Source organism: Anas platyrhynchos, chromosome 12, assembly GCF_047663525.1.
Source record: "Anas platyrhynchos isolate ZD024472 breed Pekin duck chromosome 12, IASCAAS_PekinDuck_T2T, whole genome shotgun sequence".
Taxonomy (NCBI): domain Eukaryota; kingdom Metazoa; phylum Chordata; class Aves; order Anseriformes; family Anatidae; genus Anas; species Anas platyrhynchos.
This window is the reverse complement of record NC_092598.1, coordinates 10,084,136-10,108,018: the sequence shown is the minus strand read 5'-3', so window position 1 is coordinate 10,108,018 and position 23,883 is coordinate 10,084,136. Positions and strand designations below refer to the sequence as shown.

Here is a 23,883-nt window from a genome sequence, read left to right as displayed (position 1 = left end):
CACCTCTTCTTAATTCAACCTTTTTATATATATAAACACACAGAAGGAAGTATAATAGAATATTTCATTTAATAAAACATACTGATACACAGTAGACTCCTGCCAAGTCAAAAATTGATGACATGATATTGTATATAAATTTGTTGCTGAAACTGGCTTTTGGCTTGCACTTTTTTGAGAGTTGTGAAGTTCAGGATCTCTGTGAACTTCCATATTCGTTTTGTCATAAAAATCTTTCTCAAATAGTCACTTTTCACACAGAAAAGTCACTTTGTCACACACGCTTTTCATCACAGAAAAGTACAGAAGACATTTCTGAATAAATTTGTTGTTCTTCATTTTTCATTTTTAGGAGCTAAATTGTATAGAATAATATTTTCAAAGCAACCATTGTGATGATCTCATGTGACCTCTTCAAATACGATCTTTTCCTGATATTTTTCTAATAGTCATATTTCTAACAAAACAAAACAAAAACTTCCAATCTTATTTTAAAATTGCCTGTAGAAGAACATCTACCACAAGATTTGTTAGATTGCTATTCAGTCATCAGCCTGAAAAAATTTTAATGTCCTTTCAAGTCAAGTATAGAAACAGCCATACTGTGGTAATATGCTACAATACATTTATACATCGCTGGTTGACAAAATTCTCTAATTCCTCTGGAAAAAAATCCAATCCTGAATCCTAAGTATCATTTAGGCAAGATATTTTTCCTTATTTGTCTTAACAGTAGCTTTACTCTGAGCTGTGTTATAGATGCTGATTTTCAACAGTTGTCTCCCATGGACTTGATACAGCCATGTGCATCCAGTCTCTTTCAGTAGCCCACCACATCCTAGAAACATATAGCTGTAATAGCCCCTGGGCACTAAGACCCTCCATGATTTCACCAACAGTTTTACATGAGCATGAAACTTCCACAAATCTAGCACAGCTCCTGTTTAGTAACACCCAAGCTCTTCCAGAAAAATCTGGCTTGCTGTTGTGTTTCAAAGTCGTATTTTGAACAAACTACTTGCTGAATCCTTACAACATATTAGTGTTCAGTTGCTATAACAAAGTCTATTAAGTACCCTTTTCAGATGTTAGTTTTTATTGCATGTAATTTCCTAGCTTGCAAATCTGAAATAGGAGCCCTGCGGCAGTATCATGTTTTAACATGCTACGTCTCCAACATGAAGCTTCATTCGTGATTTTCACGTAAGGTATACAAGCAAAGTGCAATCTCAAAATCACAAGTTGTTTGCCTGTACTAAAAGGATATTTTTTCCAGGAGTAATTCCACACTAAAGTCATAGTTTTATCAACAACTGCCTCACTTCGTAAGATCTGACTATCAACACCACCACCTGAGCAAAAGGAATTCCCCTTGAAACGGGAGCTGGCTAGTTACTGTCACTTAGACTTCTGCTCTCTAAATGACTGGACAAACCTACCCAAACCTACCCACCTGACTGGCACACCGCCCCCACTGCTCCCAGGCTAGGGCAGGAAGCAGGCTACGGGGAGGGGGAGCCCCAGCACCCACACGGCCCCAGAAAAAAGAGCAATAAGGCTGAGCCCAAAGATTTGTGCACCCCATAGCCCAGTGGAAAAGCGCCGAGCGTCGCTGCACCCCACAACGCAGTGAGAAGGCACCAAGCGCCCCTCAGAGCCCCTGAGGTAAATTCGCGGGCAGCCCAAATGGCGGCCCCCGCCCCTGCTCTCCCCGCCCCCGCACTTCTCGCGAGACCGCCGCCGCTCCCGGCATCCATTTCGCGGCCTGGGCGAAGGGGGGGGAGCAGCTGAGGGAAGATGAAGGCGGCCGCCATGTTGGGAGCTTCAGGGCGCTGCGGGAGCGGGCTGTGCTGAGGGAGTCTGCGCGGGGGGAGCCGGCGCTGGGGGATCGGCGGGAGGTCGGCCTCGAAGCGAGAGGAGGAGAGCTCCTGCCGCGGTTCCGAGTCGGGCTCGTTCAGTTGTTTGCGCTCGGCAGGGAAGGAGGGGGGAGTCCCTGACCGAGGAGGCAGCACCATGAGCGGGGGGACGCCCTACATCGGCAGCAAGATCAGCCTCATCTCCAAGGCCGAGATCCGCTATGAGGGGATCCTCTACACCATCGACACCGAAAACTCCACCGTGGCGCTGGCCAAGGGTGAGGAGCTGGCGGAGCCGAGGACCGGGGCCTGGAGGCCCAACCGTGCCTCGGGAGCGGGGCGGGCGGCGGCGGAGCCGTGTGGCGACGAGGGGGCTCCGGGTGCCGAGGGCAGGCCGGGAGGGCCGGGAGCTGAGCGGTTTGGGCCGCAGGCACGGCCTCCTGCCCGGAGCAGCGGGAGTGGAAGCGAGTGAGGGGCCGGGGAGCAGCGCAGAGAGCGCGGCGCGGCCTCTGGTGCCGCCGCCCCCGGGAACCTCCATCCCGGCTGCGGCCGGAGGGGCCGCGAAGGGAGCCTCGTCAGAAGGAGCTGGGAGCGGTGCCCCGATCAGGACGAGGGAAGGAAGGGCTGCTAAAGAGGTCCTGGTGGAGGAAAAGTACACAGAGCTCAGCGGTGGGACCGCTTTGAGTTACGAAAGTAGGAAGTGGGGCAGGCAGAAGGACGACTTTGCATCGTAAGGATTCCGGATCTAAAGGGTCTGGGGCCGCGTACTGCTCAACTCTTTAGCATCCTGCAGTAGGAGACAGCTGAGGTCTGAAGGAGGTACTATGGGTGCTAGATTGTCAACAAAGAGCTCTTCAGAAGCTCATCGTGAACTGTATGTATGGCACTGTATAGATCAAAATTCTGTGCTGGCACGGGCTTGAGAATATATAAGCCAAAGTGCATATGTGCATGTTAGGAGAATGTGCTTACAACGTGAGAATGTCGGACACTGGGGAGTGGGGGAAAGTTTTTAAAAATGGCCACATGAAGGACGTCACTATTCCTTGTGTGTGCTAATGTGCGCTCAACACAAGTCTGTTAGCCATCTCAGTCAAAGTACAATATTCAGGTCAAAAAATAAGAGTTTTTAATACGTTTTTAATCTTTTCTTTATTCTGCAAAACCTGGTGGTATTTTAATTTACAATTCTTGACTCTGTAGTGTGGTTAAATAATCTAGATGCATATATGAAAGCAGAGAGTTCATCCAAAAATTACTCTTTGTGTAAACTAAGTTTCTGGCACTGAGAATATTCCAAGCCTCTGTTCCTGTTTCATATGGCATACTTAACATTTTAGGTTCATGACAGTCCATAGATTTCTTTATATGATTGGTGTATATATGTAGTTGGTCTGTGGAGTTTATATCGTAGCAGTTTCCTTTCATCTCTCATAGGCATCTGCAGTAATTTTTGTGTGCCATGTCACTTTTAAGGCGGCTCCCACCACAAAGTATATGGACAATTATTATTTAAAAAATACATTGCTTTGTCTTGTGAATTCTTACATGTATGCTTTGAAACGCCTTACAGTAGGTTTGGTTGGGTTGCGTAGTTCATTTGCAGACATTTAGTCTTCATGATGTGATCTTAGTTATTTCTAAAGTTGCCTTCAGGTTGAATTACCTTGCTGGAATTGAATTATGTGTTTTAAAAGGACGGATAGCTTTTTTTAACATGAAAAGATGATGAGCGCTGTGATTAAAAAAAAAAGTTTAGAAATTCCAGTTTAATATTATGATTGTTAAGGTTTGTACAAAAGCACTTAGAATCCCATCCTTGAGGAGCTGGTCTTACTGTAAATTAGACAGATTTAGTGCTGACCAAGCCGATCTTGCATGAGTTCTCGGGAGTGATTAAGTCATGTTGTGGCACATCTGCCAAAGTGTAGTTATTTAAGATGGATCAAACTACAGTTACAAATCTAATCTTCTCTCTTCCTGTAGCTCTCATCAGAAATGTAAATCTAAACCATTAAATTTGCTTTAATAAAACTTGGCTGAGTTAGCTGAAGAATGTGTGTTTTGTAATGACAGTGCCATGATTCAGAAGAGAATAAACCAGTATTTCTAGGCTACTGGGAACTAAAAATCTCGAGATTAATCTGGAAGCTGATAACAACTATGTTAGACTGCGAAACAACTCACTGTGCTCGTGAACAAAGTGTTCAACTGTATAGAGTATTCAGGCTTCTGAATAAGTGAAGGCTTAGGTCATATGCGTGTGGTATAATAGCATGTATATATAAGGTGACAAGCGTGGTTAACTATGGCTAAGACTGTTTGTAAAAGAAAAAAATGCATCTTCATTCTAAAGTGTCTGTAGCTGTAAAAATGTCAATTGGGTAATATTTATCTGTTTCTGTGGTAAGACCAGAAGTCAAACCAAAACTATTTACTGGGGTCTTTACCACAGATAAAACTTTTTTCTGTCTGGGGAAAAAAAATGTTGCTTCCAGTTTGTTCCACTCTGTAGTTGGTTTCATATGACTGTTACCTGAGTTGAGTGCATGACAGGTTACTATTATTTTTTCCTAACTGAAATAGAAGAAATTGTTTTTGACATGAAGTGCAAAAGCAGGGATAGAATCTGTTCTTGAATGGCTACAGATGTGTCTGGCAGTTGGGCTTAAGTGGTCTAAACTGAAGTCTGAGGTTAAACTGATGGAGGGTGTGCGTGTGGAATGTAATCTGTCTTAAATCTTTTGTGGTTTGGGCAGAAGTATGATTTTTGGGTTGATAAGAGAATACAGACTGTAGTCTTCAGTTACCGAGGGGCAGTGTTTTCTAGTTCTCTAGCCAGAATTTTATTTACAAAGCTGTGATCCTTTCAGTAGTGAAAGTTGTGGCCTTGTGAATTAGAGGCAGATAGCAACGGTTGAAGTATTAAGTATAACATACGGCTGATGATGGAAGGCAATAGATCCTTTCAGAAATTGTGCAAGTTTGTCGTTATTTAAATAAAAACTGCTGTCTAGATGACACTGAATTCCAAATACTAAGCAAGTTAGCTGTTTTTTCTGATGTTCTTGTATATTATTTGGTGCATATGTTTTCTTTGGATTTCCACCTTCTCAGAGCTAGTGATTGGAAACAAAAAACGCCCACTTGTATTCTCAAGTTTCAAATTAAATTAGTTTGGAATGTGCCTCCAGTTCCACTTTTTCTTGTTTTTGTTTAAACCATCGTTGAGTCCAACCGGTTTCAGAACAGACTGCAAGCCACAGATAGAAGGCATAAAGACTTCCTCACTGTGGTGCTTGCTGTCCTACCTAGGAGGAGCTGTAAAATAATTGTGGCTGATCGTGGTTGGTCTTGTATGTTGCAGCATTAAAAAGTAGTTGTGATCTTTCAGCCTTATAATACATAATGGCTTTCTGTTCCAAGGCACTGACTTAAGGAGAGGGATTTTTAATGTAGGTAGGCCCTTTAAGAACAATCATATTGTTTCAGAAGAGGCTTTGTTCCCTGCCAACCATAGGGAATGTGAGTATAAGAAAATTAGAGAGTCTCTCTGATATAACATATCAGTTTTCACTTAATCAGATGTTGGGGATTCATGGTTGGAGTTGCATTTGGACCATTATAATTAATAGCTATCAATGCAGCTGCATTCATGAACTTGATAAGTAGTTAAAATTCTGACATGTTCAGCCACCTGTGTTTTCCATTGTCTAATGATGCATGCAAGAGAAAACTTCCCTTTCTTTTAGACTTTTACACAATATTAATCGTGTGAAAGAGTCAGAAATGAAGACAGAATCAAGTTAAATTTGTGTGAAGATCTGAGTATTCCCTATAATGCAAGGGTGGGTACAGAAAAGGAAGGGGTAGTTTTATTAAATTTGTATGATGTTGTTTTTCAGGGTCTGTTAAGTTGCATGCTCCCCCAACATCTTGAGGTTAAAGGCAGGTGTGCCAAACCAGCCCTGTGCATAGTGTGTCACAGCAGAATGGTTCCTCTTGTCAAAGCCCACTCCTGTCTGCTTTCCTCCTTTATCTCCCTGTTAACATAACACTCCTGTAAGTAAGGAATGAGTTACTGTTTCTGAAGGTGCATGTCCTTCACTTTAGTAATTACCTCAGTGGTGTGCAGGGAAAGGGTTGTGAGGTGTTGAAGAGAGATACAGTGAACTGCTCTGGTAGAGGTGGCCTCAGTTTTGTCACCAAACATCTCGTGGGACCCTTAAGAGTGGGGAAGCACTGGTTTATGCATCTATGTGATACATCCAAAGTAAGGCTGGTGAGACTGTCTTGGAGCTGTGTGCAGAGACTGACTGAACTGCGTATTTGCAATAATTCACATTAAAGGGGAACAGAATCCTCTTTTGCTAGTAGAGTATAAAGTGTGGCTTCTGATTAACGGTATTTTTGTCATCCAACAGATGATTGTTTTTGTTAACTGATAGGGAGAGTTGCGGTGGTTTCCTTGGATACCATACTAGTATAACATAGTAATAGGTATTAAAACAGAGTATGTAGTTGTAACATTGAGGTTGGTCAAAATAAGTTTGCTTTTAATATTATGATGATAGGTTTGCAAGTCAATAAACCAGTTTAGCTTATTAAAAAAAAAAAAAGCAACACAACTTTTAATTGGCAAGGTAAGATTGTATGAGTTTACCATAGTCCTGGTAAATGTTGTAAGATGATGTTATTCTTCATGTGCTTATTTTCATTTCCTCTCGCTCTTCAGTATTTTGCTATATATGAACTACTGCACCTTGTTCTGGAGGAAGGAAGTAGTCTGAGGAAATACCCCAAGAGGGTGAGCTGGATAGAGTTCTAATGCTGCTGCTCCAATACCTTATCTTTTTGATACTCTGCATCTTAGTATTTCTGATAATGCAAAATTATGGTAAAAGCTATTTATTTTGAATATTCTACTGTATTGATCACCTTTAATGTTAAGATCTTTGCTCTAATGACTTCAGATTCTGTTAAATACTAATCCAGTCTAGGAAAGAAGAAACTATAAAGACAGATATCCCTTTGGAAGTTCTTAAAAGTAACAGAAAACTGTTATGCTAGTATATGAAGAACCTAATTGGGATAGATACATCAAAAACATTGAGTAGCCCGTATTGTTCCTTGCTTCCAAGGGAAACCAGACTCAGGGTGTTTACTCTCGTTGCTTTTGGGTGAGAGAGAAAGGTTGAACACGATGTTGGAGGAGATTATTTCTGTTGGGAATGGGTATGCAATCTTTGTTGAGCAACATGGTTTTTGTATTTTGAAACAAGTTGCACTAAAACTGGCTCGATTTGGGGCAGGGAAGAGGTGGAGGAAAAAGAAAAGCCCAAACTTTTAATAGCAGCTCTTGATGTGTTTTGTTGCAAAACCATAGATGATGTTAACTGTGTCTTGGTCTAGTTGTATAGACAATTAAATTGTTACAGATGAATTCTAATTTTTGGTGTTGGAAACAACTTTGAAGTTTACATTATGACGTGAAGAAAGACAAGTCCTTGTTGACAAAAGATAAAATACCTTTTCCTCTCATAACTTGTTAGTGGACGGAAGTTAAGTTGTTCACTTTTTCTTAATTAGTTTAGAATGGAGAAAGGTAATTCCCAGGTATCTTGTGTTGTTGGTATTAATGCTAATATACTTAAGCACATAGCGTAGCTCTGATTTACAAGGGAAGTGCTTTCAAAACAGGCTTCTTCCATAGTTGATCAGATGAGTTCTTCTATATAAAGATTAAATGTGTTCCTCTAGTTTTCTACCCCTTTCTGAGGTATTACTACTGTTTAGTTCCTTCACTTTTGCTAGGAAGTAGAAATACATAGTAACTTACTGATCACAGCCTGGTGGTTTTTGTGCACCTTTGTAGGCAAAATGGCTACTAGACCAACCATCTCAGTGTGGAACAGAGAACCAATGGAAAATCGACTTCTGTTTTACTTGCCAAGACTGCAGTTCAAATGATGCAATGAAGAGCCTAGTTAATTAACTAGTTAACTAATTAATAGGGTATATAGGATGGCCAGAAACTGAAGCTGGATCTTTGGTCAAGACTGAAGTTGAAGGGTCTGAATAAAAAGCAGCAGAATGAACTGTGTGCAGTAAAGCACACAACATGATAATGTTGATTTGTTCTGTGTTACTTTTGAATTAATTTCTACCAATTCTTTACCTTCACATAATCTGGTCTTTTTCTGTAGAGAGAGAAGACACTTAACACAATTTTGCCTTTTGACAGCTCTTAAACACTCTCTGTAGTAGCATTCAGAGCAAACTTTTAGATGCATAGAAACAGAGAAGTTGATTACATTCAGCTTAATAGATGATAGTAGATGATACAAGTGTGAATTAAATATTTGTAACAACTTAATTTTATTTTTCATTGTAGTGCGGAATAATCTCTGTAACCCTCAGCTATGCTTCTCAAAAAAAGTACTTGACTGCTAAGTTCTGTTCATGCCGTACTAGAAGAAAAACAGTGATGGAAGATGGTATAGCTTGAGAAATGACTTGATATTGCTTTGTACAACTGTACAGGAAGCTCTGCTTTTCTTGACTGGAGATTTTATGGCTGTAAATAAGTGCCTAATGATGTATCCAGATTGTTGATGCATTCAAGCAAAATACAGATGTTTTTGCAGCATGACCTCTATCTTACAGTGCAAACAAAAATTTCTTGAAATGGTGAAGCAAAGACAGTTGTGAGGGATTGTTGAAGCTGACACAAGTTGATGTTCAGTAGAATGGTATTAACATTTTATTCTTCTCAATTTCTTTCAATTCATTGTTCAATTTTTGCTCACAAAACTCGAGCTCTCGTAGACACGTTTGTTTTTTTTATTGTTCCATTTTATATTCAGCAAGGGTTGGCAATCTTAAGGTGAGGAGAGGCCTTGGAGAGTGCACTGAAAGTAAAGTGATACTATCCATGTATGCAAGTAGTGATTATACATAGGGGAAAGGGAAGAGCATAATAACCATCATTATGCAATCTGAAAATTGTTGGAATTCAACTAAGTACATAAAAATAAATGTAATGTATGTGGCATACTATGTGGGCATGCTTAGGAAGATAATTCTGCCCCAGTGAGTTTACTTAATTTGATGTAAATTGTATGAAACTTACACTAATGAGCAAAATACGTTCTGTTTAGTGAAAACTGTCTACACATATTACAGAGATACTAATTTTCAATTTAAATCTTGATTCAGATTCTTGAATCTATTAAGAAATACTTTGCTTTGGGTCATCTGTAATATCTTAATTTCTAGTAGTATTAGCATAAGATTTTTCCTCACTTGCAAACATATAATATGAAATATGTAAAGTCATGTAGTCCTTGATTTGTAGGACTTAGCAACCTTTGTTGCTACTTGGCATTCCTGAAACTATAACTAATCTCCAGTGAGTGTTAACGTTTAAAAAAAAAAAAAAAATTAAAAAAAAAAAATGCTGCTTGCCCTCATCTTCACAAGACAATTGGAATATTCAACCTGTGACTGGTAGTGGAAGTCATGTCTTAGTAAAGAACTGAAAAGGCATCTTTCAACTTGAATTTTAACTGAGATTTATAAGGTAAAATTACTTGTTTCTCTCTGAGCAGTTGATAATGGTAACGAATATACTTTGTTAGACTGTTTCGCTAAACAAAATGTTGTTCTTATTATTTAGAACTGTTGGTCTTTACAGCATATTGGAAATGTTTTTGTTAAATGAGGGTTGTTTTGTTCTTTTTTTTCCCCTTTCCACTTGTGCAGTTCGTTCCTTTGGTACAGAAGATAGACCAACTGATAGACCTATACCGCCTCGCGATGAAGTCTTTGAGTATATTATATTCCGTGGTAGTGACATTAAAGACCTAACTGTCTGTGAACCACCAAAGCCTCAGTGTTCTTTGCCACAGGACCCTGCTATTGTTCAGGTAAGTCAAAACATATCTTAAGCAATACACATTTAAAATACAACCTAGTAGTTTAAAGTGCTCTTTAACGGAGAGTGCTTAAAAATTAAGAACTTCATTGCTTTTAAATTCACAATCCAGTGTAAAGGACTATGGAGAGACTTTTTTTTCCTCTTTTGGATCCTATCTGTAACTGAAAATCAAAGTTGAAATCTAACTCTAGTATAACACACTGGACACAAAAGTTTATTCATTTCTGGTGTTTAGCTATTTTATAAGGTAAAAATCTTGATTTTTTTAGAGGATTACAAGTATACACCTCAAAGTCTTTTTTTGAATTTGATGCAACTGTTTCTGTGTTCTTTGAGATCTGTTGAACTGTGTTACTGCGCATCCCAATAGTAGTAATAAGCCCACTCTCCTTCAGTATGCCAGGGCCTTACATTGGTCACGTGGTTTTTAAAACTTTAGGGAAAAGATGTAACATTTTTCAGATTTGCCAGCAAAACCTTATAGAGGTATTTGAGAAAAGCAAAGTTCAGTTTCTGAGGTTCCAGAGAAGACTGCAAGTTTTAGGGTACTGTTTTCACAGATTTGTAGCATTGGAAGGCATTTTCTAAACTGTATATGTAGTTGTGAAAATGTTTTTGGCTATTGATTGTTTTTTCATTCAGAATAATCTGCATAATTCACTATTTTTGTTGTCTTTTCTTCTTCACTGAAATGGTTATAGTTTTGATGTTAAAACAAGCTCTTGAATGTTAAGGGTTTCTTTGTATGTACTAGCCATAGTTGTGGTGTTAGGGTAAATTTTAATGAATAGCTTCTGCCTTTCTTGCCTTGCAGAGCTGTTTCCTACTTCTTGTGTTTTTGTCTTTAGTCTTCACTAGGATCTTCAACTACATCTTCATTCCAGTCTGTGGGGTCCTATGGTCCTTTTGGCAGAATGCCTGCGTACAGTCAGTTTAGTCCAAGCCCACTAGTGGGACAGCAGTTTGGCGCTGTTGGAGTTGGTATGTTCATTTTTAACATTTTGTGTTTTCCTGCAAGTGAAGTTCCATGTGTGTATGTAGACAGCGATGAGTGTGTCATAGTCCATTGATGTTTTATCCTAATGGCAGATCCAAAGTCTTCAGTCTGTATCAGTCCCACAGTTCAGCTGAAGAATAGTGGGTTTTTCATGCCCTTTGCACCACAAATCAAAACATTCATATGAATGAGAACTAAATGCCCTCAAAGGGATGAGTGGGGAAAGGTTCATGTATTCACAAATTTGTTGTTTGATATATATATATTCATTATTATCATCTTGTATTCTTTTTATTTCGTAAGTGATAGAGGCAGCAACTCTACAAAAGCCTCATAGCTGTGCTGTGGATATCTGGTTTCCTAGACTGACCAAGGTAGCGTGTTCCTTCACCAAGGGTTTGGATTATTCAGCAGTTCATGTGCCAGGATAGTTTTCTAACTATTCATGAGATGTTAGCTTGGCACGAAATCTATTGCTTTAAGTATTTGTGAGTTGCATGTGTTGCTCCTTTCCATTGTAAATTTAATAGTAGATGCACTCTAAGACTTACCAAACAAGTTTCATTTCTCCCTTAAAGTTTCTGAAGTAAAAAGAAAACTCAGTTTATGTTCTCAGCAGTAAAGAACAAAACCAATCCAACACATATGACTGTACAAAGAAACAAAATAGGCATGAAGCTTATCTTGTTCTCATTCAGTGCGCAGAGGCGAAGTAGATGCATCATTGTTTTAAGATGAGAATTTTGGGGCCAGGAAAGAAAGTTGAGGCCTTACGTGCAATACCAATTTAGCAACTAGTGTGTGTTGCACTGGTACAAGTTTAGCTGTGGTAGAGTATGGTAATGCAATGGGTATTACTTGACTGGTGTCACAGCAATGGCTGAAAATTTTGAAAGTAGTTAAAATACTAAAAACTCTGAATTTTGGTCTTAAGTCTTCAGAATTTACTTCTTTTTTAATCTTCCATTATAATAAAAGTGTGTTTTCCTAGTATAATCAGAAACTTCATTCATATTTAAGATAAGTTGATCTTTACCACTCTTTCCTATGTTTATTTAGTGAAGTGTTTGTTTAGTGAAATGCAGCTAATAGCTTGCAGTAATCCTGAGGGTGAAAGCCTTCGTCTTTGAGAGTGAGATGAGAGAACAGAGGTGCTCCTATGAAGTTTCAGACGTCTTTTTTGTATTCCACCTATTATTTTATCACAAACTTGTGTTTGTGTAACTGTTATGTTGACAATGTTACTGTTTTTAGGGAAAATGCTAGTCATATGAAAGGAAGGCCGAAGAACTGGCCATAACTTGGTACCAGTAAACAAAAGTTGACAGTCATATTTTTGTTTGAAAGATAGGAAGTTGAAATACATCTGAATAGCATTTGTGCATTATTCTGTAAGGTGCTATCATGGCCATGCTGTTAGCGCTTGTGATGTTAAAGTTATCAGTGTTATCTTATTTTTTAATAAAAAGCAGCTAGATAATACAGTTCTACCAACTTGTTAAGAATATGCACATTAAACTTAGTTGGCATTGGGGAGCAAGTGTTCTGTGTATTCAAGAAAGACTGCATAATATGGCTTCACTAATCATTTAGTTTAAATTAACAAATAGAGGAAAGTCTAGAACGGCATTTACAACTGTGTTATTTCTTTCAAAGCAGGAGGTTCTTTAACGTCTTTTGGAACAGACTCTTCAGCCAGTGCTAGCATGTCCCAAAGCACTGCAGTTGGTTCTGCATTTACAACAGATGCAAGGTCACTAAAAACACAGATGTCTCAAGGTAAATCATTTTGACTATTATTTGTTTTCCAGTTTTAGCTTTTGACCAGTCATTTCCTCAATCCCTGCAATTTAGGTTGTTGCCAGAAATGTTAACCAAACAGCTCAATTCTGTCATGAAAACTTGGGGTATTAAGAGAACAGAACACAGAGTGTTTGCTCTTCAAGTGTATTTTCCTACGTCTAGGTATGCTGTGTAGGTAACTGTTAGCAATGCGTTATTTTCAAAACATCTGTATTGAGGAGTAAGATTTAATTCAATTGAATAATTTTAGCAAATAGGTACATATGGAAATCTGATACCTAGTTTTATTGATAATATGACAAAGCTCAAGACAGTTTATGCTTACTGAATTGTGAAGTCTTTCAGCCTATAATTTCTACCTAGAATTTTTACATATTTATTCCTAAAAGTGTTTTTTATTAGTGTGTATTTACATAAATAATATTGACAGCAAACCTGAATGCCTGTAGAGATAGTGACATTGAGAGTTAAATCAGCTTAACAGTAATAGAAACCGTACAGTTTCTTCTGTAATACTGCAGAAAGAGAGAAGCAGCAATAAGGATAATTCTTGATGTTTTTGATGTTTTTTTGAGTGGCAAAGAGGAAAGAAACTAAATGGAAAGCAACTTCACCCTCACTTGTCATGAAAATGTGCTAAGGTTACTCCTTAAAATCCAAAAGGCGTAATTTCCTGCTCTTCCAGTTTTCATTGCTGTGACTACAAGTGTGTGCAAACATACAGTACTGATGCTTATTTTCACGTTTCTGCAGTCATGTTAAAAGGCTTTTTGCTTATAGGAAACCCTCTTTTCTTAAATTCTAGTTGAAGTTTGTGAACAAATAAGGACTGTTTTCAAGGAATAGTTGAGTGGATTACTGAAAATAGATTAGTTTGTTGAATTAATTATGCTAAGCGTTTAGTTTCAGGAGGGGAAAAAAAAGTATAGCTTGGTTTTCAGAAGGTGGAATTGAAACCTCTGATTTTTGGATTTAATGTGACATACGCTCCAGATGAGCAAACGTTCTGCTACAAAATTTGCAGTGGGGCATCAGCAAGTTTCTTTGTGTGTATTTTCTTTTAAAAATGTTTGCCTTTTCAATCATACATGTGTTGTTCTTTTGGTTTTGTTTTGTTTGTTTTTTATGGGTTACTTATTCTTTTCATTTAGATCTTGAGACTTGAGTCTTACCACACAGATAGATCTGTTGAGATATTAGTGTTGTCATAAATTTGCCTGGTCAGATTGGAAGTCTCCATTCTAAACATGCTTCTGGCCCCAATCACTCACACTGCAAATTAAAATGTGTGAAGAGCACTTTGTGGGGAAGCTTTTACAGCTCCTTCATCTGCATTATGCCTGGCACTAGCCATCACTGTTCATAATCTTGTAGTGAACATACAACATCGTGCTAGATGAAATGAAATTTCAGTGTCATAACAATATTTCTGATTTTGGGAGCAGTCACTCTCCACTTGGCTTTCCAAGGAAGCAGAAAGAGTATTTATCCCTCCAATCAATCAAAGAATTTCATTCCACAGCTAAATGCACATCATGGATGTGTGTTGGTAGGGATTAATTGTCCTACCCATTTTTTTCTTTTAGACTGGGGGAAGGGAATTTGCTAAATATCCTTCATTCTGGATTAGTGGATCTGAGGGTGCAGAAATATTTATTTCTTCTTTGGACACAGCTGTCTTGACTGGTAAGGCAGATAAACCTGTCAGTCTAGATTGGTTGAGACCAGTAACTCGAAATAACTGTGTGAGAAATAACTATTTTTTTTTTTATTTTAGGTCGTTCAAGCCCTCAGATGGATCATTTGAGAAGGAGCCCTACCATGGAACAAGCAGTACAAACAGCTTCAGCCCACTTGCCTACTCCAGCACCAGTTGGGAGGAGGAGTCCTGTACCAGCCAGACCTATGGTGTCAGCTAGCCAAAAATCACTAGAGAATCAAGAGCACAGACGAGGTAGCTTTTGATAATTGTCATGTGGGTTCTTTTCTACCGTACACAGCTGAAATGCTTTTTTTAAGGTTAACACGTAGGAATTTTCCTGTTGTCCATTAGTAGTAGACTGGCCAGCAGAGACATGGATTTTATATACTTTTTTTTAAAGTCAAACATGCGTTATTTCCTTTTTTCTCTAAAACGTTAAACTCATTTTAAATTCATAGGTCTAGATTTTTTGAAAATCTGAACTATATAGCTGTATACATAAGTATGGTAGAAAATACCTAATTGGATAAACAAATCATCTTTTTATTTCCAACTTTAGCTGAAGCACACAAGGTTTCAAGATCAGAAAATGAACTCAGAAATGAAAGCAAACGACAAATTGGTAAATCTTGTTTTGAGAAATAGCTATTGTTCTAGTTTCAGACTTCAATGACTATTTTTTTTAAAAAGACTGCAAGAAACAACAATATTACGTATATTTTGAGAAGTACGACGACTGTTTTTAGTATCCAGAAATCTCAGTCCAGAATATAGTAATATAGAACTTAAGTATTTAGAAAGTTTTCACGGAGTTGTTTGTAGTAGGTAACAACAACTTCACATTGGATCAGAGTAAATACAACTACAAAAGGTCAACATTGAAGAAAAAATATCTTGTGGTTGTTCTATATTAAGTGACTTGAATAAAAATTGAGAAGAAGTATTTCATGCTGTTATGTTTATAGATTCATGAATAAACATAATAGCATGTAACTTGCTACAAAAATAGTTGACAGGAAAGACATTATCTCTTCAGAAAGCTTTTTATGACTTCTAAGAAGTCTTTTACTACCCAAGTGTGTTCTGCTTTCTGTATCATTGCCATACTCACTTTGAGTTTACAATTTTTAAGCTGCTCCAACAGGACTTTTAACAACAATAGTGCAGGGTGCATGAAGTCCCAAACTTTTATCTCGGAAGTTTGTTTTTCTTGTGTGTGGTGGTGGTCATTTTGCTTTTTTTTAATTCCAGAATTTTCATTTTTTTAGTTCCAGGCGCTCCATCAGCACGGAGAGGCCGTGGAGGTCACCGAGGGGGCCGAGGAAGGTTTGGTATTAGGAGGGATGGTCCAATGAAGTTTGAGAAGGATTTCGACTTCGAAAGTGCAAATGCACAATTCAACAAGGAGGAAATTGATAGAGAATTTCATAGTAAACTTAAGCTAAAAGGTAATCCAATTCTTGCGTTAGATTTTAAGCATGGTAAATTAGTCATGTCTTGCTGATCGAAGTTTAAATGCTGCTTTAGAGAATCCATTTTTAAGAGGTATAACCTGCTAAGTCTTGTTTGTGGTCATGGGGAAAAAAATCAGTTGACAAGTAAACTGTCATCATCTACTTACTTCATTAAGTATTCGGATTAACATTTTAGTTTGGGTTTTGAAAGAATTTTAACTGGCAAATAATATGGCATGCTTAAACAAGTCAGTCAGTTAAAAATGCAGATTACTTGAGCGGCAGTCCTGATAGTGTTAATGTACTCTGGAGTTCTGGAGAAGATGCAGTAAAGGAAAATCTGTATTTATATTTCCAGTTACTAATACATCAAAAGCAGTAACAAAAACATGAGTTTGGGATCAGAACTTTGCTGGAAAATGCATGAGGGCTTCAATTTCTAAAAGTTTCTGGCATTTCCTTGCTTTTACCCTTTTCCAAAGGAATACAGGAGTAGTTAGAAGTGCTAGCAGTGTGGACCTGGTTTTATTTTCTGACAGGCTTATGCTTTAATTACCTCATTCTCTAGTGACCAGCTTCCTGTAGGTTACATGGCTGCTACTATTTTTTGGACAAAATAGTTACAGGGTAAAATAAAGAGTTCCCTGTTTGGGTAAATGTTTGGCTAACAGGAAGAAATTAATGGTCAAATTTCAGTGTAGAGAAAAATCACCAGTGGAATCCCATGGGATTCGTTCTCTAGTGCTTGCTTGTTCATGATCAGTTTTAGATAATGAGTTGGCATACAAGTCATGAGTTTGCTGTCGAAACTATTTTTTTCAGAATAATAAGAAAGGGAAATCTAATTATAGAGAACCATAGAAACACCTCAGAGACCGAGTGAGTGATAGTGTGTGAGTTGTGAAAGGGCTGAGGGGAATATCTGCAGTTCACACATGACATCATGAGCTTTGAGATGTAAGCATTTAGTAATGAGACTTCAGGATCATAACAGGTTGTTCTGTGGAACCATCAGCTTTTTTCAGTACCAATCAAAACTGCAGTTAGAACTTCAAGTATTATTAGGAAAGGAATATAGCATATAGTCAATTCATGGCATAGCTTGAATGCCCTCTGCCGCAAAAAGAGATGGCAGAGTCAGAAGACAACAGAGAAGGGTAGTGAATATTAGCAAAAAAACATGGACTGGCTTTTGTAGGAGGAATGACTAAGTTTTTAAGTATGGAAAAGAGGTAGGTAGGAGGCTACAAAATAAGTAACTATTAAATGTATTCTACTGAAACTTTGTTCTGTGGTGGTTTATTTGTGTTGTTTTTTCATCCACAGAGAATATAGAGGATATTAAACTTAGAGACAGCAGCAGTGAAACTTCCTAACTCGTGTGTCAGATTATTTGACTTTAACATTCTATTTATGAGGGCTTTTCATATTTCTGAACACTCAGTATTGTAAGAGAGTGTGTGTCTTGGTATAAGTCTACATTGCTCTTTTGGTTAGTCTGTTGGTCTGGAAGGCTTCTGTTTAATTTTGTTTTCCAGAAGACAAACTGGAGAAACCAGAGAAGCCCATAAATGGGGAAGACAAAGGTGACTCAGGTGTTGACACCCAAAATAGCGAAGGGAATGCAGATGAGGAAGATCCACTTGGACCCAACTGCTACTATGACAAAACCAAATCCTTCTTTGATAACATCTCTTGTGATGACAATAGGTATGGCCTGTAAGAGGAAGCTTGTTAGTCTGCTTCATGCATGCCTGTGTCACAAGGCAGTGTAGGCACTACTCATTACGATGAACTCTGAATCAAAAGTCAGTAAGAGTTACATCCACATGCAATGGACAAAAAAACCACATGAATTTGAAAGCACTTTTTTTTTTCCTGTACACAAATGCAATGCATTAATAGCAAGACAATTTTAACCACTGTTTAAGAATCATGCTTCTAGAACTTGAGTGTACATACTATATAATCTCCTTTCCAGATCTGTTGACATTTTTATTTTTTGTGACAGAATTAGCACCTTGGTTAAATCAGTGTTGACTGTGATTTGTTAATGGTTTCTAAGCAGATTACATAACTATCTTGGCCAGTAGGATTGTTTAAATGGGAAGATAGCATTACAGGAAAATAAAAGCTTATCTTTGCTGTTGCCTTATTTATTAGGCAAGATGATGTGGATTGCTAACCTAGTTTGAATTAAAGGGGGGGAGGCTTTGTTATGTTTTAGTGGCAGCTAGATAAGATAAGCACATATAACTACAAACTCTTACTTTCTGTTTGCTGTTTTAAATTGCAGACAGCTCTTAGTTATTTTATTGTATTTTGCTGTGTGCAGACAATACAGGCTTTGTCCTTCTCTATAGGAAACTTAGTGTAATCAGGTTATAACCAACACTGTAACATATCCCTTTTTGCTGAGTTAAATGATTTGCGGCAGACATGCAGATACTTGGAGAAGGCATAATTTGGAAATTTACAATGTGATAATGCATCATTTTTTCGTTTCATTGGCTTTCTGGCAATACTAACAAAGTTAGGCAATCTTCCTTCTGAAAGCGTTTTTAAACAGCTAAACAAATCAATCCTTGTTCCTTTGTGCGTGGCAGGGAGCGGCGACCGACCTGGGCTGAAGAAAGAAGATTGAATGCAGAGACCTTTGGAATACCGCTGCGCCCGAATCGTGGCCGTGGAGGGTTCCGAGGCAGAGGGGGGATTGGCTTCCGTGGTGGAAGAGGGCGAGGAGGTGGAAGAGGTGGCTTCACTGCCCCCCGTGGATTTCGTGGTGGATTCAGAGGAGGTCGTGGAGGCAGGGAGTTTGCTGACTTTGAATATAGGGTAAAATATATTTAATCTTATTATGACCTGTTCAGTTTCTCTGGAAACTGGTGGTAAAACATCTGCTTTTAGTTTTGATGTTGGACTACAAATTCTTGAATAGTATTTTTGCAGTAATTAATTGAAAATCTGTTAATGTTTGGTACCTAGCGTTACTTCACAATCAACAGCAACTAAAACTAAAAGTTGCCTTTCTTCATGTGCCCTAAATACTTGTTCTGTAGCTGGATTTGAAGAAAAATGTAAAAGGTTTTACAGATCCAATACAAGTATTCAAAATAAGAATTGGAAGCGTTTTTCTAATCAGTATGGAAAACGTGAAGGCTGAGAGGGAAATATTTAACTGGCTTACAGTGTGCAAGGAACTTGTTTGACTTCATTGTGAGTTGACACAAAGCTTACATACCTAATATTCTATATAGCCACTAAAATATAGTAGTTGAAGTGTAGAGATGACCTTTTGCAAAAGTCAGGTCAAAAACTACTATTGAGCTATAGTTAAATAGCTGTTGGGAAAGCTACGACACAGCTGACTTTTTTCAGCTACTCATATAGTAAAAAGGAACTGTGGGAGATAAAGCATAAAAAGAGAAAGAGAAGATCCCTGCCCATCCCATAGAAAAGGTGGCTTTTAAAAGATTAAAACTACTACTTTCATTTGAGCTGAATGAGGCATAAAAATTCTTTAAAGCATTATGCACAAACCACCACGTAAGCCTATTAACTGAAGTAACCTGATATGCAAACATGCTTTCATCATGATGCAAACGTAGAAATAGTAGTTTGTTCAGCAAGAGCTATGGCAGCTAAAAAGCATAACTTTCCTTCTACAGTGCACTTGGGCAGTTTGTTGCTTTTGCAAAGCTGTCAAGATGTCCTATTTTTAACTCCTGTTCCTATCAGCCATTCCGAGGAAAAGGACAGAATTAGATGTCACCCTCAGCTAGCAAAGCAATGTATTCTGTGCTAGTGGTATCTTAGATACACTTCCTTTTCCTTAGAAACAAACTAAAACTCTGGTGTTTTTTTTTCAGCACTAATTGATCAGACAGGTTATTTAAATCAGGAGAACTGAGTTGCTGGCGAAACTTAAAAAATAAAAAACTAAAATTTTATTTCAGTGCAAGCCATTTTTTTTGACATTATCTTAAACTTGAAAGGACAGAAATTATACTGTTCAGAATCAGTAACATACGTAATTAATGAAAATGATGCAGTTAAGTGTAGCCTTTTACATTCTGACTCAGGAACTTTTTCTGGTATCTTACCTTGTGAGTAGCTAGAATTTCTCCAGTGCAAAATCCTGGCTTTCTGGTTGAACAGTTCATTTAAAAAAAAATTAAGTCTTTTTTCATAACAAAAGTTTCTGACTGTCCCTCAGTTATTCCTTTGTTAAATTGCAAGAATTAGTCCTGCAACTTGAAGATACTTTTGGTAGCTGAGCATGGCTTGAAATGAGGAGTTAAAGATCAAAGGTTGGAATTAGCGAATGAAAAATGTTCACAGCTTTCCAGTGAACTAGGAGGTGGTGTAAAGACTGAAGATTTGTGCCACAACTCCAGTCAGTGAGTAGCTGCTTCAGGGTGTGCCAGACTGGGGGTGCTTTGGCCAGATATTACAGAGGCCTCCTTTGTCATTTTGGAGCATGAGAAGTAGTCATCACAGTGCATCTTCTCCCAGTGCTGTTACCCAAATTAATCTGTTGTTTTTGTTATTGCAAAATTAATTGTAACATTCTACTGTTGTTTCCTCTAGAAAGACAACAAAGTTGCTGCATAGTCTACAGGAAAGCTGAAACTGCGTGAACGTCTAGATCTTCATCCAGAGAATTAGTTTCAATCTCTGCAAAGAATGAAGTTAATTTGCTGTATACTTGTCACCAGCACTGGGATTTAACTATTTAATTTCAAAGGGGTGTAATGCAGTTACTTTTTGAAAAATGGCCATCTTTGAAAACAGTGAGCATTAAATATATTTGAGACAGAAGGATAAGTAATTTCTTATGTATAGTTAATTATAAAGCAGTACTTCGATGGAGTTTAAGTATTTTTTCATCACTGAAAGGATTTTTCTTATTACTAAACTGTATTTGATAATTGCTTCAAGTTGTAAGGACAATAATTGTATGCAGAAGGCCGTCGATACTGTGAGTGTTTTGATCCACTGAAGGTTGTTTTTTGGAAATCCTGTAATATCCCTTTTGAGATAGTTGTACTTTATCAACTAGGGTGCTGGACAGTAGAAAACTTGCTTTGTCAGTCAGATATGTACACACAGTAAATACTGTTTCTTAGGCAAAGGAAACTTTTTATATAGTTGTAAAATTCCATTATATCCCATTGCCAAAGAAACATTACAAACTTTGTATAGCTGTATAAAAAGCAACTAATTTTTTAAAGAATAAACATTTTTAAGTCGGCAAACATACTGTGTTATTGCAGAAGTTGATATGCTGAAGAACACTGAATTAGTTGTTTTTTTTTTTTTTCTTTAGCAGCTTTTCAGGCTTAAGTGTTTGATTTTATATTTGGAGTATAATGAAGATTTGAAAATGTTCTTCCATTACATAGAACTGGATACACTCTTGACTTTTCTTGCAAGAAATTGATTTTGTAGCTTCTGGCATATCACAGGATTTGACCAAATTAAGGAGATATTTTCAAATAAGGACAAAAAAAATCATATGTCAATTTGCAATTAATTTTACTTAGTGATAAATATTAACTTTTTTTTTCTTAATAATGGACTGGGCACATGAGTTAAAGCGATTCTCCTGGCACGCCTGGGACAAAAAGTATGTCTCCATTTGTCAGTTCTTGAAATGTTAACTTTGATGTAATACCTGTAGACATAAGCAATTTAAAGAATTCTTAGTGTTTGGAGTTGTTTGCATTTTGATAGACCATAGCTTGGAGACAATAAAAACCTGGTTCTAAGACAGTGAATCCGCAAATGACATAGTATGGACTTTTTGCCAATTCTGAACGACTAGTTACAATTTTTTGATATGCTGAAATAGAAACCTGGTCATTTGTGTCTGTATATGTATATGAAGGCCACAGGAATAAAGGGATCCAAAGATTAAAACATTTTGATCTAATTTGATGAATTTTTTTGTTACTTTATCTTCAAAGTACTCAGTGGGGATAAAGATGTGGAAAACTGCACTGTTGGAAAAATTGGAATATTTAAAAGTGGGTGATAGAATCTTAATTTTATAACTTTTGTATAGCACTACAAGGAAGTATTTTGTAATGGGTTCCTTACTGAGGTCACTAGGCGGTAGTTACCCTTGTTTAGTAGCGTTCTGCATGTTAACAGCGCTCCTGCGGGGCCGGCGAGGTGTGGAGGCAGCGTGACGGGCCGGGCGCGTCCCGTGAGCGGCAGAGGGAGGGGGGCCGGGGTTGGTTTTCTTTTTTGTTTTTTTTTCATTGGAAAGCAGAATAAACTGTTCAACCCCACCCGGCTGCGGGGCTTTACTTGGGGCGGAGGCGCGGGGCGGGGCGGGGCAGCGCTGAGGGGAGCCCCGGGGGAGGCGGGGCCGCGGCGTTCCCGGCAGGCGCTGCGCGGGGCAGTGGCGGCGCCATGTCGGTGGCCTTCGTGCCCGAGCGGCTGCGCGGGAAGGCGGAGGTGAACCAGGAGACGCTGCAGCGGGTGAGGGGGGGAAGCCGCGGGGGGCTCGGGGAGGAGGGGGGGGGTCCGGGGCCGAGCGGGCGCTGACGGCGCTGTGTGTGTGTGTGTCTGTGTGTGCCTTAGCTGCTGGAGGAGAACGACCAGCTGGTGCGCTGCATCGTGGAGTACCAGAGCAAGGGCCGGGCGACCGACTGCGTGCAGTGAGTGGAGACGGGGCGGGAGGCTGAGGGGCGGGCACCCGTTGTGGGGGTGGGGGGGGGGGGGGTGTGCTTCCCTCCCTCCGTGTCGGCCAAATCACCAAAGCGCTGCTTAAAGCCCGGGTGACTCACCCGTCAGCAGGCAGTCACGGCCTTCCAGTCCTTCCGCGTAACGTCTCCTCCTCTCGCAGGTACCAGCACATCCTGCACAGAAACCTCATTTACTTAGCCACCATTGCTGACGCTACGCCCCCCGACACGCAGAAGGCTGCAGACTGACGGTGTGCACCTGCCCAAACGCCGTGATGGTTTGGAGAAGCTGTAGGAACACTTGTATAGAGCCCCACCTCAAGAGCTGAGAAGGCGTAGTCCTGAAAGGCTGGTAAAGAGGCATACTTCTATGTTAAAAATATGAGTGGAGGTCCTTTATGTAGTACTAGAATAGGTGTTTCGCCTGTTATTATAAGTAGAGCTTCAGGGAGGTAACTGTCACATTTTTTTCTCTACGAAAATTGTAGTATATTTCTGAGAGGAGCATGATGGTGGGGACAGCAGCACCAGTGCTGCTCTTCTAAGACTTGTGTCTTCAGTGAGGCAGCAACTGTTACATGACTTAGATTGTGTAACAGTAAGGCAAGCCTTGAGTTTCTCTCTAGGTCCTAAGTGACCATGGTGGGTGCTGTCAAATAGGTAAGCAATAGACTGGTTTGTTATATTTTACCATAAATATTATGCTTAAACAAAATGATTTTTTATGTAAGAAGTGTAGTCTGGATTAATGTGACACATTCACTAAAACTCTGTTAAATAGGAACTTTCATAGGAAAGATGGGGCTGTTGCATAGCGGAAGGCAGTTAAGCACAAGGGCGAATTGTAACCTCTAGTTGAGTGAGCTGGGCTTTTGCTCCACTTGCATCAGGATTTCTCATTCCTGCTTGAAATGTTCTGTATTATAGACTCTGTGAACAAGTAAATTTTGCAAAATGGATTTGTGTGTGTTGTGGGTGTTTGTCAGCACTTACCTTCAGCAAGGGGACAGCTTACTTGTACACCTGAGCATGCGTTTCTGTGGCACCATTAAACATAAATTAAATATACCCCTCCCCCAATTAAAAAAAAACCCAAACCACAAAGAGGTAACTCTGCACTCACTACCACCAAAAATATTTACCTTGCCAGAAACAAGCAACTTGAAGTTTTAGCAATGTTTCTCTGCCCTAGTTCAAAGATAACGCTAAGGCCTTCTCTAAATCATGCACTTCAGCGCAGTCTGTGTAAAAGAATAGCTTTAAAGATGGTTCAGATTGTACAGTGCATGAAGTTCTTTTTTTTATGCATCAGTAAGTAGGCAGTTGACAACTTCCAAACTGCTAAATAACCCCATACTAAGGAAGGTAAGATCTTGGTTTACAAACCAAAGTTACAGTTTAAGGTGCTGCTTATTTTCAGTAAGGTGCATATTTTAA

The 23,883-nt window shown here is 38.9% G+C and overlaps 2 protein-coding genes across 5 annotated transcripts; both read left to right on the top strand.

Moving 5' to 3' along the window:
* Positions 1 to 1,758: 1,758 nt before the first annotated feature.
* LSM14A (LSM14A mRNA processing body assembly factor) lies at positions 1,759 to 23,405 on the top strand. Of its 4 annotated transcripts, none has more exons than XM_027466734.3 (11): positions 1,759 to 2,134; positions 9,621 to 9,784; positions 10,644 to 10,776; positions 12,452 to 12,571; positions 14,373 to 14,549; positions 14,857 to 14,919; positions 15,566 to 15,745; positions 17,290 to 17,461; positions 18,358 to 18,586; positions 20,342 to 22,240; positions 22,608 to 23,405. In XM_027466734.3, the coding sequence occupies exons 1-10, from the start codon at positions 2,014 to 2,016 to the stop codon at positions 20,363 to 20,365; spliced, it is 1,383 nt and encodes a 460-aa protein (XP_027322535.1). In that variant the 5' UTR covers positions 1,759 to 2,013; the 3' UTR covers positions 20,366 to 22,240; positions 22,608 to 23,405.
* On the top strand, positions 22,107 to 23,405 carry SS18L2 (SS18 like 2). Its single transcript, XM_038185291.2, has 3 exons — positions 22,107 to 22,240; positions 22,343 to 22,419; positions 22,608 to 23,405. Exons 1-3 carry the CDS (start codon positions 22,172 to 22,174, stop codon positions 22,693 to 22,695), a joined length of 234 nt encoding a protein of 77 aa, XP_038041219.1. The 5' UTR covers positions 22,107 to 22,171; the 3' UTR covers positions 22,696 to 23,405.
* Positions 23,406 to 23,883: the final 478 nt, after the last annotated feature.

What these genes read in the sequence shown, in the direction of transcription:
- SS18L2 (XM_038185291.2), top strand. Translation starts at nt 22,172, where the DNA reads ATGTCGGTGGCCTTCGTGCCCGAGCGGCTGCGCGGGAAGGCGGAGGTG. An exon ending in ACCAGGAGACGCTGCAGCGG is followed by an intron (nt 22,241 to 22,342) that starts GTGAGGGGGGGA and finishes TGTGTGCCTTAG; the next exon opens with CTGCTGGAGGAGAACGACCA. An exon ending in CGGGCGACCGACTGCGTGCA is followed by an intron (nt 22,420 to 22,607) that starts GTGAGTGGAGAC and finishes CTCCTCTCGCAG; the next exon opens with GTACCAGCACATCCTGCACA.
- LSM14A (XM_072043643.1), top strand. Translation starts at nt 2,014, where the DNA reads ATGAGCGGGGGGACGCCCTACATCGGCAGCAAGATCAGCCTCATCTCC. An exon ending in GAATCAAGAGCACAGACGAG is followed by an intron (nt 14,550 to 14,856) that starts GTAGCTTTTGAT and finishes TTCCAACTTTAG; the next exon opens with CTGAAGCACACAAGGTTTCA. An exon ending in TTGCTGACTTTGAATATAGG is followed by an intron (nt 18,587 to 20,341) that starts GTAAAATATATT and finishes TGTTTCCTCTAG; the next exon opens with AAAGACAACAAAGTTGCTGC.